The sequence below is a fragment of the Artemia sp. Qi Xiang Cuo genome, chromosome 13 (genome assembly GCF_049724085.1).
Source record: "Artemia sp. Qi Xiang Cuo chromosome 13, ASM4972408v1, whole genome shotgun sequence".
Classification (NCBI taxonomy): Eukaryota; Metazoa; Arthropoda; class Branchiopoda; order Anostraca; family Artemiidae; genus Artemia; species Artemia sp. Qi Xiang Cuo.
The window spans coordinates 25,011,394-25,026,401 of record NC_142806.1 but is presented as its reverse complement, the minus strand read 5'-3'; the positions used below and the strand labels follow the sequence as shown (position 1 = coordinate 25,026,401).

The 15,008-nt window shown below is 35.3% G+C and overlaps 1 protein-coding gene across 11 annotated transcripts in view; it reads left to right on the top strand.

Moving 5' to 3' along the window:
* Positions 1-13,894, top strand: part of LOC148945112 (uncharacterized) — a 104,166-nt gene extending 90,272 nt beyond the window's left edge. For all 11 annotated transcript variants that reach the window (XM_089099225.1, XM_089099224.1, XM_089099223.1 and 8 more), the window contains 4 exons: positions 2,070-2,186; positions 6,304-6,485; positions 12,382-12,584; positions 13,476-13,894. In XM_089099225.1, the coding sequence (XP_088955351.1) occupies positions 2,070-2,186; positions 6,304-6,485; positions 12,382-12,584; positions 13,476-13,755 (782 nt within the window). In that variant the 3' untranslated portion in view covers positions 13,756-13,894. The remainder of the gene's footprint in view (positions 1-2,069; positions 2,187-6,303; positions 6,486-12,381; positions 12,585-13,475) is intronic.
* The last annotated feature ends 1,114 nt before the right edge of the window (positions 13,895-15,008 follow it).

Here is a 15,008-nt window from a genome sequence, read left to right as displayed (position 1 = left end):
AAGATGTCAAAAAATATTGAATGATATTTTACGGTAAATTGTTGAAAGAATCTGTTTTATCTTCACGGTAGTTGAGCGTTGGTTTCGACACGAGTGGTAAGATTAAGGTATGATATTTGGGATTTAATTATTAGAATTTTAGTGAGAGTGAAATTGTTCCGGGGGGAGGTCTAGTGTTATTTATTTATTTGTATTTAAATCGGTTGAAGGTTTGGCTCTCAGTGTTATTTGATGGTTGGTTAAGGATGCTTGAAAAAATTTTTCTGGGGTATATACTTTTATTTTTTGGATATTTCGGATTTTGATTATGTTTATTCCATAGGTGTCACTACATAGGGGTATGCTAGATTATGGCGTGGCGCGCTCATATTGCCTGGGTAATGAAATTTTAGCGCCGAAACCCATTTAGGCAATGAGTTTTCATCTGATGAGCCCCAATATGTGGTGATCACCTTGGGAATATAATGTTTTTGTAGATTTAAGATGCTGTAGCTTGGTTTCGGAACATTGACGTATACTTACTGTTGTTGATTTTGCTCCAATTTGTACTTGATTTTCAGATTGTCGGATTAGATACACTGTTTTGTCCTGGGGAACTGGATGGATGACTAGGGTCTAGACCTTGTTCAAGTGCTCATTCATTTCAGTTACTAAAGTAGGAAGGCGTTTTTTTTTTTTTTTTTTTTTTTTTTTTTTTTTTTTTTTTTTTTTAGCCAGGTAATTACTGTAATACATTATATATTAAATACTTAACCTACCCTTGGCACCTTCCCCCCCCCCTAAATCCAAAAAAACTAAAGTTTTAAAATTTTATAAGCCATAGGATTTATTCTGTGAAGCATACGATTTATTTGCCATTTGATAACCGATGTAGGAATTTATTAGACTTTCTGTTTAACCTTTATGAGGTATGGATGGGTAGACCGTTAGGTCCGTAATTTTAGTGTTGATTTAAGTTCCCCACAGTTAATTTAAGTTTCCACTTGTTTGGTTTTTTTTTCACGTTAGACATGTTGGTACTGTATTCGTTAACTATTATGTGTTTCTTTTCTCTTTTTTTTCTCTTTGTTTGTACTCCTCTAGTGCATTTTTAATGTATCGATAGAGGGCGAAAATAAATTATTATTATTATTATTGTTTGGAATCTGCTTTGCATTTTAATATACTTTTAGAAATGTACTTCCTCCATGTACCTCTCCGTGCCATACATGGCAAATTTGATGCCAGGAATGGCACTGCACAGATAGGTAGTCGTTATTTAAAGCTGAAAAAAATTGAAACGAGTTTTTTCTGGTTTTTCACCCTCTTGTGAAATTCTCAGGAAATTTCTTGTAACATTCTTATAAAAAACATAACGTTTTTTGAGTTTCCACTGCTAAACTAAAGAGAGAAAGAGAGGTTAGTGGCGTCTGCTTTCTTATTTAAAATTTTGCTTTAATTCCATTGGTTTATTTCAGTGCTTCAGTTTTGTGAATCTGTCTCATTGATCCTTATTTTTGGATTGAAAAACAACCCCTGCTTTTTTAAAACCCTGCCAACGAACAGAGGTTTCAATTGGAGGGAGCATATGACCCCCTGGTTTTCTTCCCCCAGATTTGAAAAATCTCTTTTTTGTATTTTCACTGATTTGTTTTGTATTTTCAGTGACATAATTGAAAAAAATAAAAACAAAATTGTCCCTTAGATGTTGAAAAGCATACCCTGCCCGCTATATTTCTGGGAATTGACGCCATTTCCTATGTGCATTAAATAACAGGACGGTCTGTTCCAAAATTATTTTGGCAGAGGCGTAGCTAGGGTTTTCATCAGACGGGAACAACATCGACGTCTCCTCTCCCCCCACCCTCACTAGCACAATATAAGTAAGAAAAAACCTCAGTTTGCCGCCTCGGAGACTGTTCCCGGGGACAGTCGTTCGCCCTTTCTCCCCCTGGCCTCGCCACTGTATTTTGGGTCTTCGAATTACAGCATTTTTATGCTTGTAAGTTCTATATGTGTGTCTAAATTTGAGTTTCCTGTTTAAATTGAAGAGTTGCACAAGGTAATTACATGATTTAATGTTTTTCTAGCTGATAATTTGTGTCCATCGCTTGGCTGCTCTGATGGTTGTCGATCATCTCCAGAAGGAGGTGTATGCACTTGCCCAGATGGACAAGTTTTAACTTCTGATAATAGAACATGTAGTGGTAAGATTTTTTTTACATTGTTTATATTAATTTTAATTGTTATTCATTTTTATGTATACTTTAGCTCCAGTACCAACAAAGGAAGGGCTTCCTTTTTTCAACATAGAGAAGTTGCATAAAATATTGCATAAAATATCGAAAACTGAAAATCACAAGCAAAATACTAAACACCACAAAGAAACAAGGAAGAAGGAAAAACAATAAGTTGACAACAATTATTAGCACTTAATAAAAAGTAAATAAAGGGAAAAGAAAGAAAAAAATTATACAATATCCAGTCTCTTTGTTTGATTCAAATATTCCAAAACGGCATACCGAACCTCTTTAATGAACCAGATAACATTAATATTAAAAGTATTAGAGTAAGAAAACCCTTGTAATTTAAATTGCATTTCAGTTCTTTCATTTTCAAAAAAAATACACTCAAAAAGATAAAGATATAAATTCTCCTTGTCACCACAATGAAATGGGGTACTACCATTTCGACTAACCGTCACAAGCACAAAACGTCATAACATCTAAAAGGAAAATCCGTCAGAACCACTAACCATCATAAAATCTACAAAAATTTATAAGTTTAGATAATAGTAATAGGTGATTTCAATCTTTTAAGTGATTTCAACTATAAGGCTTTTTGATTCACTTACGATATTATCATGACTTTTTTTTATCACTGCACCTTGTTTTATCTTATATGTCTTATCTTTCTAATCGTTTCAGTCTTATGTTATACTTCTTATTGCATTATCTGAATACAACCCATAATAGAAGTTTTGGTTCAGGGTGTTTGGTAATGTCTCAGGGTCTAATAATTTTTCAAAGTTTTCAACGCTTGTCAGCGTTTAGCGGGACTGTACCTCCAGCATTTTTATTGGTAGGGGGCAAGAGGATTTCACATCCGGAGAGTCAAGGGGCAGGGGCTATATAATATTTTTTCTCCAAATTATGGGGGGCTACTACCTCCCCCTCCTCTTACCCTAAACAACGCCACTGGCGCTCAGATGGAATATAAGCATAGACTTCCGTACATATAATTTACTAACTTTGGCTTTAGGTTGAGCAATTTATGTCTTATTAACCTCTGAATAAGCAAACATATACACATGCAAACAGAAGATCATTGGCGTAATTTCATACGGGACAGGGGCAACTGCCCCTACGAGACCTCGGCTGGCCTCCCCCAGACCCAAGTTTGCCCCCACCTCTAGCTGAAATTTAGTTTCTTCAAAAATCTTGTTAAAACTAGTTCAAGCATCTACAGAAACGGGTCAGTTTTCTTTAGTGTGTGTTTACCTTTATGGCACTATACGGCTCATTTTTTAGTTTTCATTGTTATTTTCACTTGATTTGGGAAAACTGGCTCCAACTTTGCCCCCCCCCCCTCATGATTTTGACGAAATTGGGCTACTGTAGAAGATGTATATTTGTAAAGTGTTTATTGGATCGCTTTATTGAATGAGCTGAACTTCTTCAGTATCTGCTGTATCTCCAGAACTTCTTCAGTATACTTCTCCAATAGAAAAGCCTATCAATCTGCGGTTGAGAAATATTTAGAAAAACAAAACAGCTTTAGGGATGCTTAAAAATCTATTTAGTTTACTACCCCTGGGCTTGAAAATAACTTTTATTACTTCGGCGCAGCCTCCTCTGCTGAAAATAGCTTTTACAAGTTTTTAAGACCCATTTGCAGGGAAACTATCGGAAAAAATAAGCAGAGCAAAATATTAATCATTTTAATTGAAATCAAAATTTTATCGCAGCATGTGCACCCATGGCTAGGAAAAAGAATATCCTTCTTTTATCTATAAAATTGTTTTGCTACTTTACTCATCTGGCTGATAAATATTCGTTTTATTCAACTTTTTTGAAACAATTGGATCTTTAAATAACATTACTTGGCCAAGTCAATGCAGCTCCTCTACAACCCTGATGAGGCCCTTCGTCTGGGCAAAATTTGCACCAAAACTAACTATGCTAGTGATTCTTTCTTACCCCTGGCAACAACAGGTATATGTTCAGCAGGTTTCCCTTTCATAGCCACAGACAACAACTTGAGAGTCGAAAGAGCAACGTTAATCTTGAGACGCTGCTTAGAGTTGTAGGCTCTAGAGATATGCAGGCTACCAAAATGTTAGCTATATTTATAGTGAGTATTTTTGGCAATTTTAGATTCGAATCATTGTACGTTTTATTCTGCTCGTCTTTAGATTGATTTAGCTTTTTATTTTTCTTTGAATAGCTTCTTTCCTAGAAAATTTCTTTCGTTTACTCACATAGGCTACTAATTCAAACTTGAGAAAATGTTTAAGGAAATTATTTAGTATGAATAAACTAGACCTTTAAAACTTCAAAGCTTACAATACAAAGAATTAAATTTAATGTAAAGAGAAAAGCAAATAAATTATTTACCCATTGATCTGTTATGCATTTAAAGAAAATGCCAATGAAAATACTTGTCATGTTAAATTAAAGAAATTCTAAACAATAATTTTTGAATACTTCAATTAATTTGTCTTTTACCTCGATACTTCGAATATTTCGAAGTTAGTATGCTTTTACTTCGAATTTTTCAATTAATTGTCATTCATAAAGCAAAGAATTCCTGTAAGTTTAAGCAATATTTAATTTCTCTCTTCTAAACGCACAAAAAAAGAAAACAAGTTTAATTTTGACCTATGATGTGGTCAAAACTTATTTCATCCACTAGGATATGGAAGACATTTTTTTTCTCTTATATTTTAATGTTGCTCTTTACTATTCTTTGAAATATTTCTCTGGAGAACGTTCTTTCAAAGTTAAATTCTGTTCGCTTGTAAATATAACAAGATATATTATAAGTTAATTACAGTTGTATAGGCGGTTCATTGCAATTTCCATTCGTTTTAATCAACGTAATTAAATTCATATTTAATAAATACGAAAAATTACAAGGTTCGAAAAAAAAATTCCAAGATTTTAAATATACATATGAATAATGTTTCATGCATATTATACTACTAATAATATATATTATAATATAGTCATATATATACACAATAGATATACATTCAATGCATATACATGCATGCATTTATACATACACAATAGGTATACGTACAATACATATTCAACATATAGAATTTTTATGCTATCATAAATAATAATTACACGCATATAGTTAATATCCTTTTAGAAGGTAATGCATGTATACTCTTCCCAAGATCCCAAGGAAAAATTTTAAGGATTAGTAGTCCTTGGTATGATAATCCAGTCCACTGGTATAATCTGTGGTTCATTGCATTGTATGGCAGTCCACTTCCACTGGATATAAAAGTCCACTGATAGGATAATATCAGTGGCTCGCTCAGAGTCAACCCAGCTCTAAATGGATTCCTCGAGAAATCTGTGGGGAAAATACGGGAAGCGTCAGATGATTTGCCCCCAACCAGGCACTACAATGCCGGCCGAAGGCATTGAATCACGAGATCGGTACCTGCGCAATGCACACCTTTGGTTGGCATGCAATAAAAGAAGTAAGATATGAGAATAATGCCAGTTTTAATGTTTGGCTCGAAGATTCGGGAAAATGAATAAGCGTTGAAGCTAGTGTAGTTGTCAAAATTAGAAAAGTTAATAAGAGTAGAATCTAAAAAATAATAGTTACTGCCTACTAATTTCATCTACTAAAATCTTAAATCGATCGATAGAGATGTTGTTTGATTCTACTTTGTTCCGCTAGCGAAGCATGTTTTGTGGTCTTTAATTATGGATGCTTGTATTTTTTAATTTGATAATATATAATATATTTGATTATATATGATGGTATATATACTGATAATATATAGAATAATTCTTAGTGAATAAATCTGAAAACCTGCATTCAGAATTAACCCCCCCCCCCCGCGTCTTCCAGAAGAGTAGAAAAAAACGTGGCTAAATTACAATTTCTAAAAGTTTCTCTGAAAAAATAATGTAAGTCAACAAAAAATAATTGCAAGCCAATTATATCTAGCTTTCCAAACATATGGTGTTAATGAAGGAACATTCGTAGCTTCTGGAAAAGTTAAAACTTACCCTGGATAGGAACTTTAGTCTTTAAGAATAGAGAATAAAATATAATATATCTCAACTTTTCTAGCTGCCCCTCCATGTACTAAATGGCAATTTCGTTGCTCTAATGATCGTTGCATCAGTGATATATTCCGCTGCAATCATTTTACTGATTGTGAAGATGGCTCTGATGAACAAGATTGCGAATATCCCCCGTGTGCTGATAATGAATTTACTTGCGCCAACCAACGCTGCATTTCACAGTCTCTGGTAAGTTCTGATGCTTTTCATTTTGGTAGTTTCAAGGTAATTTTCATGGTAATAACCATACTGTTTAGTTCAAGGAAGTCTATATATGGCTCTAGCAAACCTTTTTAAGGTAGATATTTAAGATTTAAAGTTTTTCAGGTTTAAATATCAATTAGACGTAAAGTTAAAAAGTTTCGGTTTATTATTAATCCACATTCTTATAGTTTCGATGTTTAAATGTAAATCGAGAATTTGCTCTCGTTTGATTCAACTTTATCCATCTGCTGAATTAGTCGTTGTTTTTTTATTTGCTTTGCATTTTTTCTGTATATTAAAAAACACGGTAAAAATGTGTCAGAAAAATGCTATAATAGTAAAAGTTTCGTATTTCTTCAGCAAGTTAAGGCCATTTTCTGCGAAAAATATGAGTGATACTGTATTTCTGTCTTGGTGAATGAATGGATCTGAAACTAATAAATATAATTATTTAAGCATCATTTGCCCTGCCTTCCTCCAAAATTTCGGAGTTTTGAACCCTTCGTTCAGAAATTTCCGTATGACTCCTAAAAACGTAACAAAAATGCATGTAAAAAAATTCCTGATGCTTTTTTTAAAGCTTTTTTACACCACCCCCCCCCCTTCAAAACAAAAATACTGGATACGGCCTGGGTTGGAAGGAAACGGCCTCATTGCTTTTTAAAATTAGGCTTCAAGTTTGTTTTGCTTAGTTTTTTATTTAATTAATTAATTTCTCTTTAAACTAATTTTAAAAAATTGACATTTTTTTCTCAAATAAATTTGAACTTTTAAGAATTTTGCAAAACTATCGCTGCGAGGAAAAAATATGAAAAAAAAAAATCCACCGCTCAGTTATATTAGTTTTTTTTAACGCTGGCAACGCTGATGCGAATACGTCTCTGAGCCATTCCTTGCGAAATAATATTGTTTCAACGGTAAAAGCTACCGATTTCGCGTGAATCAGATATCAATCGACTCCCTAAAATTCAGTGAATCGACTGTGATAAAAATCCCGACTGCAAACCTCCATCTCGTCTCATTCCTGGATCTTTCATTTCAAACAAAATGGCTACTCCGTTGAGCAGTGTTGTCAGAGACTGATTTTTGAACTTTTGAAGGGGTGCCTAAATTTTACAGTGCAGTGTTGTCACGTGCTGTAGTGAATGTACAAAAGTCCAAAGCCCAAAAAAAGACGACAGTGCCGATTTCCCGAATAAGCAAGCAGAAGAGGGGAGGTTTCTTGTTGCAAGTGCCGTTGTACCTGCCGGGAGTGGGGTCTCCCTTAAACTGCGGGGAATAGGTAGCAAGAACCTACGCTTTCCTTGCTTATCGGCACTGAATATAGCACTGATGAATTTACATCTCAACCCAATCCTGAACTTTCTCCAGTCAAACAGAAAGCTGGATCTAGCGTTGCTGTCGAAAATAACTTGCGATTTCTTCGAGTTAACAGCATTACGCGACGCTAAATTGGAGCTCATTCAGATAACATTCCCTGCAAGAGCCTCTCAAGCTACAAAAAGCCGAACAAAAGATTCAGCGACATCAGAAATCCTGGATTTCCTAGCTGAATGCGACCAGAACAACATCCGACTTCCAACTTTTGTCATCACTCATCCCTCCCAAGTCCCACAGGTCCCCGAGAGCAATTTGTCTATCCTGCTAGGAGGAATACGGGATCTGAAAAGGTCTATGTCCGTCGTCAAGCAGTATACGACTGGTGTTAAATTGACTGCCTCCCCAGACATTGGCGCTACAGCAGCAAGAAACAACGAGCAACCGATTTGTACTGTAATCGTTGAAGACACTCCATGTATGGACCCCCTGACTAGACTACGAACATTTGGTCAACTGCAGTCTGAAGTTGGCATACAAGGGGTCAGGCAACTGAGAAATAATAAGCTTCAAGTCAAATTCAGTGACGTTGTAAAATCCAAAGCTTTTTGTAGTGAGGCCCCTAGCGTCCTTTCCGCAAAATTGCCGAGTGGCAGCCAAAACAGCATAAAGTGGAAACTGAGGGAAGAAAAATCGTTTGGCATAATAAGAGGACTTTCCGTTGATGTGGATGCTAATGAACTGGTAAAGCATAATCCAGGTCTTGTAGAGGAAGCTCTCCGCTTCGGACAAAGCGAAACGGTCAGACTGACTTTCAAAAATAAACTGACCATGAACTTTGCTATGTCTAACGGAATCAAGCTTGGATACTATTTTTTCCGGGTAACGAAGTACAAGGAGGCCCCAAGAAGATGTTTCAGATGTCAAAGCTACGACCATCTCATTGAAAACTGCAAGAAGAGTCCTAGATGCTCTAGATGTGCTGGACCTCACACTAGTAACAAAGACACGCCATGCAACGAAGACCCAAAATGCGTTTCTTGCGAAGAATATCATGTCTGCTTCAGCCTAACATGCCCTAAATTAAGAGAGATTCTGAAAAACCAAAGTAATCACAAAATAGCTCTCTAAAAGCTCTTAGTCTGAATATCAACGGTTGTCGCAATAAAGAAAAAGCCATAGGCGATCTTCTCCAGATTTATGACGTAATGTTTATCCAGGAGCATATGCTTTCTGGACTGAATACAAACTTCCTAAACAGATCCCGGTCTCACGATGTCTTCATACAACCTGCAAGATCTACGGCAGGGCGTCCGTCCAGAGGCCTGGCAATATACGCTAGGAAGGAACTATCGGCTAAGCCGTCGATTAGATGCTGTAATCTATCATGTGTCTCTGCTGAGGGAATTGAGTTCATCAATGTATACATGCCCACTAACTACAACAATGCTGTCTCTCTAACAAAATTCTCAAAAGCAGCAGATGCCCTTGGACGACATTTGGAGTCTCTTGAGTCTCTTGAGTCATCCATCCCTGGTCTCCCAGTTACAGTGTGTACTGACGATCCGATTAGTGACCATGCCGGAATTTCGTTCCACCTGCATTCAGCACAGAGCACTAATAACGCCTGTTCCAGAAGGTGGGTCTACAAGCAAAACTGGTAGAAGTGTAATATTGCCCTATATATTGCCACTGTTGCTTCTGTCCTTAGTAGCATAAAAGTTCCGTTTCATCTACTCTGTACTGGTCCTTCCAACATGGCAGCCTCTATTGAACTCAAAACTTACTATCATCAAGTTACCCACGCTCTGAAAGGTGCCGAATCAAAAGCGGTTCCTACAAGAAAAGTCAAAATTGGGACAGAGGAACCGATGTGGTCCGATTCCATCGAACTCCAGACGGCTAAACGACCTGCTAAAATGTGGTTAAACATTTGGATTGCTTGCGGAAGACCGTTACGCGGGACTGTATTCGAGCTGAAACGGAGTACAAAACGCAAATACAAAGCTGAGATGAAAAAGTACCGTATTATCGGGCAACAGTTCACTGAGAACAAGAAATCATGGCGAAGTCTAATTAGACCGGACGACCGTGCACCTAATACTTCTCTAACACTGCATGACTGGCACTCTTACTATACTTTGGTATACGGAGACGAGAATCTTGCCATAACCAACCAGTATGAAAAGGAAGTCACCAGCTGGCTTGCGCGCTTCTCAGGACAGCGCTGTGTTGTTCCCATATCCCTGGAAAAGATCAAAATCGCGGTCAAAAAGGCACTTTTCAAAGGAAAAAATGGGACAGATGGTGACGGTCTCACAACAAAACATCTCAAGCACTTACCTGAAAGTTTGTATTCCCACCTTCAGCTTATCTTCCAGATGTGCATCACCAGGGGTTTTGTACCAAAAAGTTTCCTGAAAGGAGTCATCACTTCTATCCCCAAGAAAGGAAAAGATCCCAATGACTGTAAATCTTACAGACCCATAACAGTCTCTTGCATCCTTAGCAAAGTGTTTGAGTATGTGATCTTCTCCGAACTGGATACTGGAGATTTCGGGGATAATCAACTTGGATTCCAGAAAGGTTTCGGTTGTCCAGAGGCTCATCGCCTTCTTGCTAACGTACTCTTGGACTCGGAGAAAAACAAGTCGCCTTTCTATATGTGTACTATAGATATTTCAAAATCGTTCGACAGCGTCAACCACATGCAAGAAATGAATGTTCTACTTCTGAGTGGTGTAAGTGTGAGCATAGTGAATACATTGAAATTCTGGTATGAAAATTCAAAAGTTTCTGCCAAATGGAAAGATAGAACATCAGATCCCGCCAAAATCAAAAGAGGCGTGAGGCAAGGGAGCGTTCTTAGTCCTCTCATTTTCAAAAATGCAATTTCCAAGATTCTGGACCGCATCTCGCCCTCCCTTCTATTTCACGGTACCGACCTGTCTTACCTTGCATACGCTGACGACGTCCTTCTGCTCATTAGATCGAAAGCTGACTTACAAGATAACCTGAGTCGACTCCACAGTGACTTTCTTTCTATCGGGCTCTCTATCAATATAGGGAAGTGCGAGTTTTTAACGTTCAACGCACCTAAAAGTAAATCTGTGACCCTCGGCAATCATGCAGTCCCTGCAGTGTCTGAGCTACGATATCTGGGTATCATGATTGCAGAAACGATCGGTAAAACCAGGCAATCCATCGTCAAGCAAACAACTACTGCCATTAAACGTGCTTAGGGGTCTGTAGTGCCGAATCGCGGACGCTACTCCAGGAAATCTCTAGCCTCAATTTATCGTTCAGTTTGTCAGCCACATGTAATCTACCTCGCCGGTGCATCCCATGTGCTGACAGTGAGAGACTGCGAAAAAATTTGAAAGTACTACTATAAGTATGCAAAATTTTTACTGTATATATCCAAGCGACACCGGAATTCTCGACTGGAAAAATATGGACTTCCGGAGCCATCCAAGCAATGGTTGACCATTTGGGACAATTCAGTGTTCAAAGTCAGATGTTGTTTGACGTCGACGATGATGAGACGTCGTTTTTCACCTGCATTAGTTTGAGTTTCGTATCTTTTTTCTTTTTTGTTGTAATCCACTATAATCTTTTTATAGATGGTGTGTAATTAAATTATTTTTATTATTATTATTATTCCAAAAGAAGTTGTATAATACAAAAGATTATAATCCAAATATTATCCAAAAGAATGCTAAACCCCAAGTGACCTGCTGATTTCATTTTTCGTAAAGTTTTGAAACGGCGATTTTCGCACCTGTGATTATTTATTAATTTACTATTTAATCTATTTTTTATTGTTTTAAAGTTATATTCTAATTTGTATTATTTATATTTATACCTGAATTTTTGTATTTTGTAATTTATTACAAATTTAAATATTATCAATCAACCTTGAGTTGCGTGTTCCTGGTGGTATGTTTTGTTCCATATTGCTTCCCCTCCCCCAGAAATCTTGATTTGTTTTCAATTTGTTTATAACATTACGATTTCGGTAATATTTACACATTTTTGTGTTTTTTTTTTGTGTTTTTTTTTTCAAGTTGAATGAAGGTTCGCCTTGGAAAAAGGAAATCTGATTTTTTTTTTTTTTTTTTTTTTTTTTTTTTTTTTTTTTTTAAAGACACCCTGTTACGTATAGTATAACACTACTAAATATTTCAATATAACGCTGTTAACCTTACAAATTCTCCTATATGAAAAGTTGTACTCCGAATGCTCTAGGTTGAAATTGAGCCACCGTCGCCGAGGGGGTTAAAATCTATACCAAGTGACCAATTCTTATATGGCAGTTGATTATTCTTATAATATGGACTTTAAAAAGCTGAGCAAAAAATTCAAATATAATATTGAGAAAAATAAAAATAGCTTAAAAAATCATAATTTCAATTAAATTAATTTTAATGAACTCTAATGAAATTTCAATTGATTTTAAATATTTTAAATTAAATATTAATTATAAAATTAATTAATACAAAAAATCGCAAAGAAAAAGCATTTAAACGAAAAAAAAAACAGTTTTAACTGTATTATTTCGCAGGTGTGCGACGGATTTAATGACTGTATGGACTGGGTCGAAAACTCTTTGGTGGCTCGGGATGTCTTCTTTTTGAATGCACGAATACCCATTAATGTCACAACCATCAGTTTCGGATCGAATGTAGATCACAGAATCGGTGAATTGGATAGTGATGAAAAAGAAGAGCTGTGCTCCAGCAGAAGCTGCCCTGCTAATAAGTTTAGGTAGGTTCTTTTATTCACTTTCTTCAACTATAGTTCGTTTTCAGTGATTGGTTTTTTCGTCTCTTGGCGCCTTTTGCATATCCAAAACGGAAAGATTTCGGGCCCGTAATTTTCAGCTTATATTTCTTCCTTAAAAGCTAAATACGGGTGAAAGGTAATTCTAAGTTAAAAATTTAGTAAAGTTAAAAATTTGCTAACTCTTCAATATATGAAAAGCACGGGAAATAGAAGTTTTAGAACTTGATAGACATATTATATGCAAATAACGGAAAAGGATTTTAAAGCTATTGTCTTGAGATTTTGGATTCTTTTAACTTCACGAGAGGAGCTGAAAACCCTGGCTGTCAGATCAAATACACCAGAAAAACGACCTCCAAACCTGTAATAATTTTGCTAAACAGATAAAAAGTACATGATTCCAATAAAAAAAGTCTGACCCGTTATTTTTCCATCCCGTTCTAACATTCACGTAAACTATTTCTTTCTGGAAGAAAAATCTGGAGAAAAAAAATAGTGATGCTTTTAGGCTATCCTCCGCAAAACACAGCATCTGTTGATATTAGGATTAAAAGACTAAAAGAACTAACTCTTAAATAATTCTGCCTTTAGACCTGAAAATACAAAAAGGTCTTATATTTCCCTTCCTCATCTGAGAAAGAGCAAGTATAATATATATATATATATATATATATATATATATATATATATATATATATATATATATATATATATATATATATATATATATATATATATATATATATATATATATATATATATATATATATATATATATATATATATATATATATATATATATATATATATATATATATATATATATATATACCTAAATGATTATAAATGTATATGATTGATTCTGCATTTTAGGCCAGATAGTTCACAAGAGGGTACGAGAGAAGGTTGCTTAGAAATTTGCAAACAAATTCCTAAGAAGAAAATTAGAGAAGAGCCTCCAAATAGCCCTAGTGAATTGGTAGCAACAGAAATGCAACAAAATCAAGTTGTTACTTCTGAAAGCCAGCAGGACGAGCCTATAGATGGTTTTCTGTCATATATTCGTTCGGAGCTCATCAAAAGAACTGGAAATGAACGGAACGTCATCCTCGCAGAATTTATGCACGCTCTGGCCAGGAACCCCCTCCACTAGTTAATTTCATTTGACCAGCTGACCCTAAGTGACGTGAACTGAAACAATTACTAAAACAGTGGAACACATCTGGAATTTTAAATTTTATAGGCTAGATAAAAATTCGTTTTTATATGGATAACTCAATAAAATAATATATAGTAAACAAGAGCTTTAACATTAATTTGTCTGGAAGAAAGAGATTTGGCAAAGACTTGGTCAGAAAACTACCCCTTTTCATCCCCTGGAGGTACCCTCGAACCCGAGTGTTGAATTTTGCTACTGATAATGACAGTGATAATTTGTCAATATTAGTCAATGAACTATCTAAAGTGAAACTTGTTCTTCCTATTTTCTTTCTGCAGTAAGTCATTCATTTAATGAAGCCATAAGGATAAAATTAACCACCCTTAACATTTATATGAAGACCCCCACCCCGCCTAGTATTTTTATTTTGGAAAAAACAGACAGTGATCCAGATATTTAGGCGTTAAAACACTGTTTTTCAAACATAAGATTCCTTGAAAAATCATATAACCCCTTTTTAAAATTTGAAATATTGACAGGCTTGTTAGATAGCAATCTATTATAATTGTTACGGCTTCTATGACTATTTGAAACTCCACAAAATCACATAATATTAGAACTCAGTCTGAATTTTGCGAAATTCGCCCCCTTTCCCCTTCAAAACAAGATTCTGGGTCTTAGTCCCTTTCCTCCAACCTCTGACTAACTTATGGGCTCATTCCTGTATGCACTTCTGGTCTTGGCTGCAGTCGATTTGTGTAACTTCAGTAGTAATCGCTTTTTTTGCATGATTTTACTTAACAATTATAGCCACAATGTATTTTGAATTTTCTCTTGCCTAGTCGTTAGCCTGGCATCAAAGTTTTATCGAAAGAATTTGAGCCATATTCAAAGTTTTAAACGCAGCCTTAAAACGTATTGGAATAAGTAGTTCATGTTTAAGTTTTTATTTTTAACCCTCAAAAATAAATAAATAAAAACAACACTTTGGGCTTTAGAAAAACCAATGTGGATTTATGATCACTCAAAATTTCCTATTAATTCAGTTATTTAATAAAAACCATTATAAAAAATTTAACTAAAAAATGAATCACTTTTATAATGGACTAAAAGCAGTTATTCGATAAGAAAAGCTTGTCGCTTAACTTTAAAAACAATGACAGAAAATTAATTAAGAACAATTAAGTTAAAAACAATAATAGTTAAATAGAATTAAAAAAAATTATGGCAAATCATATTTCTGTCAC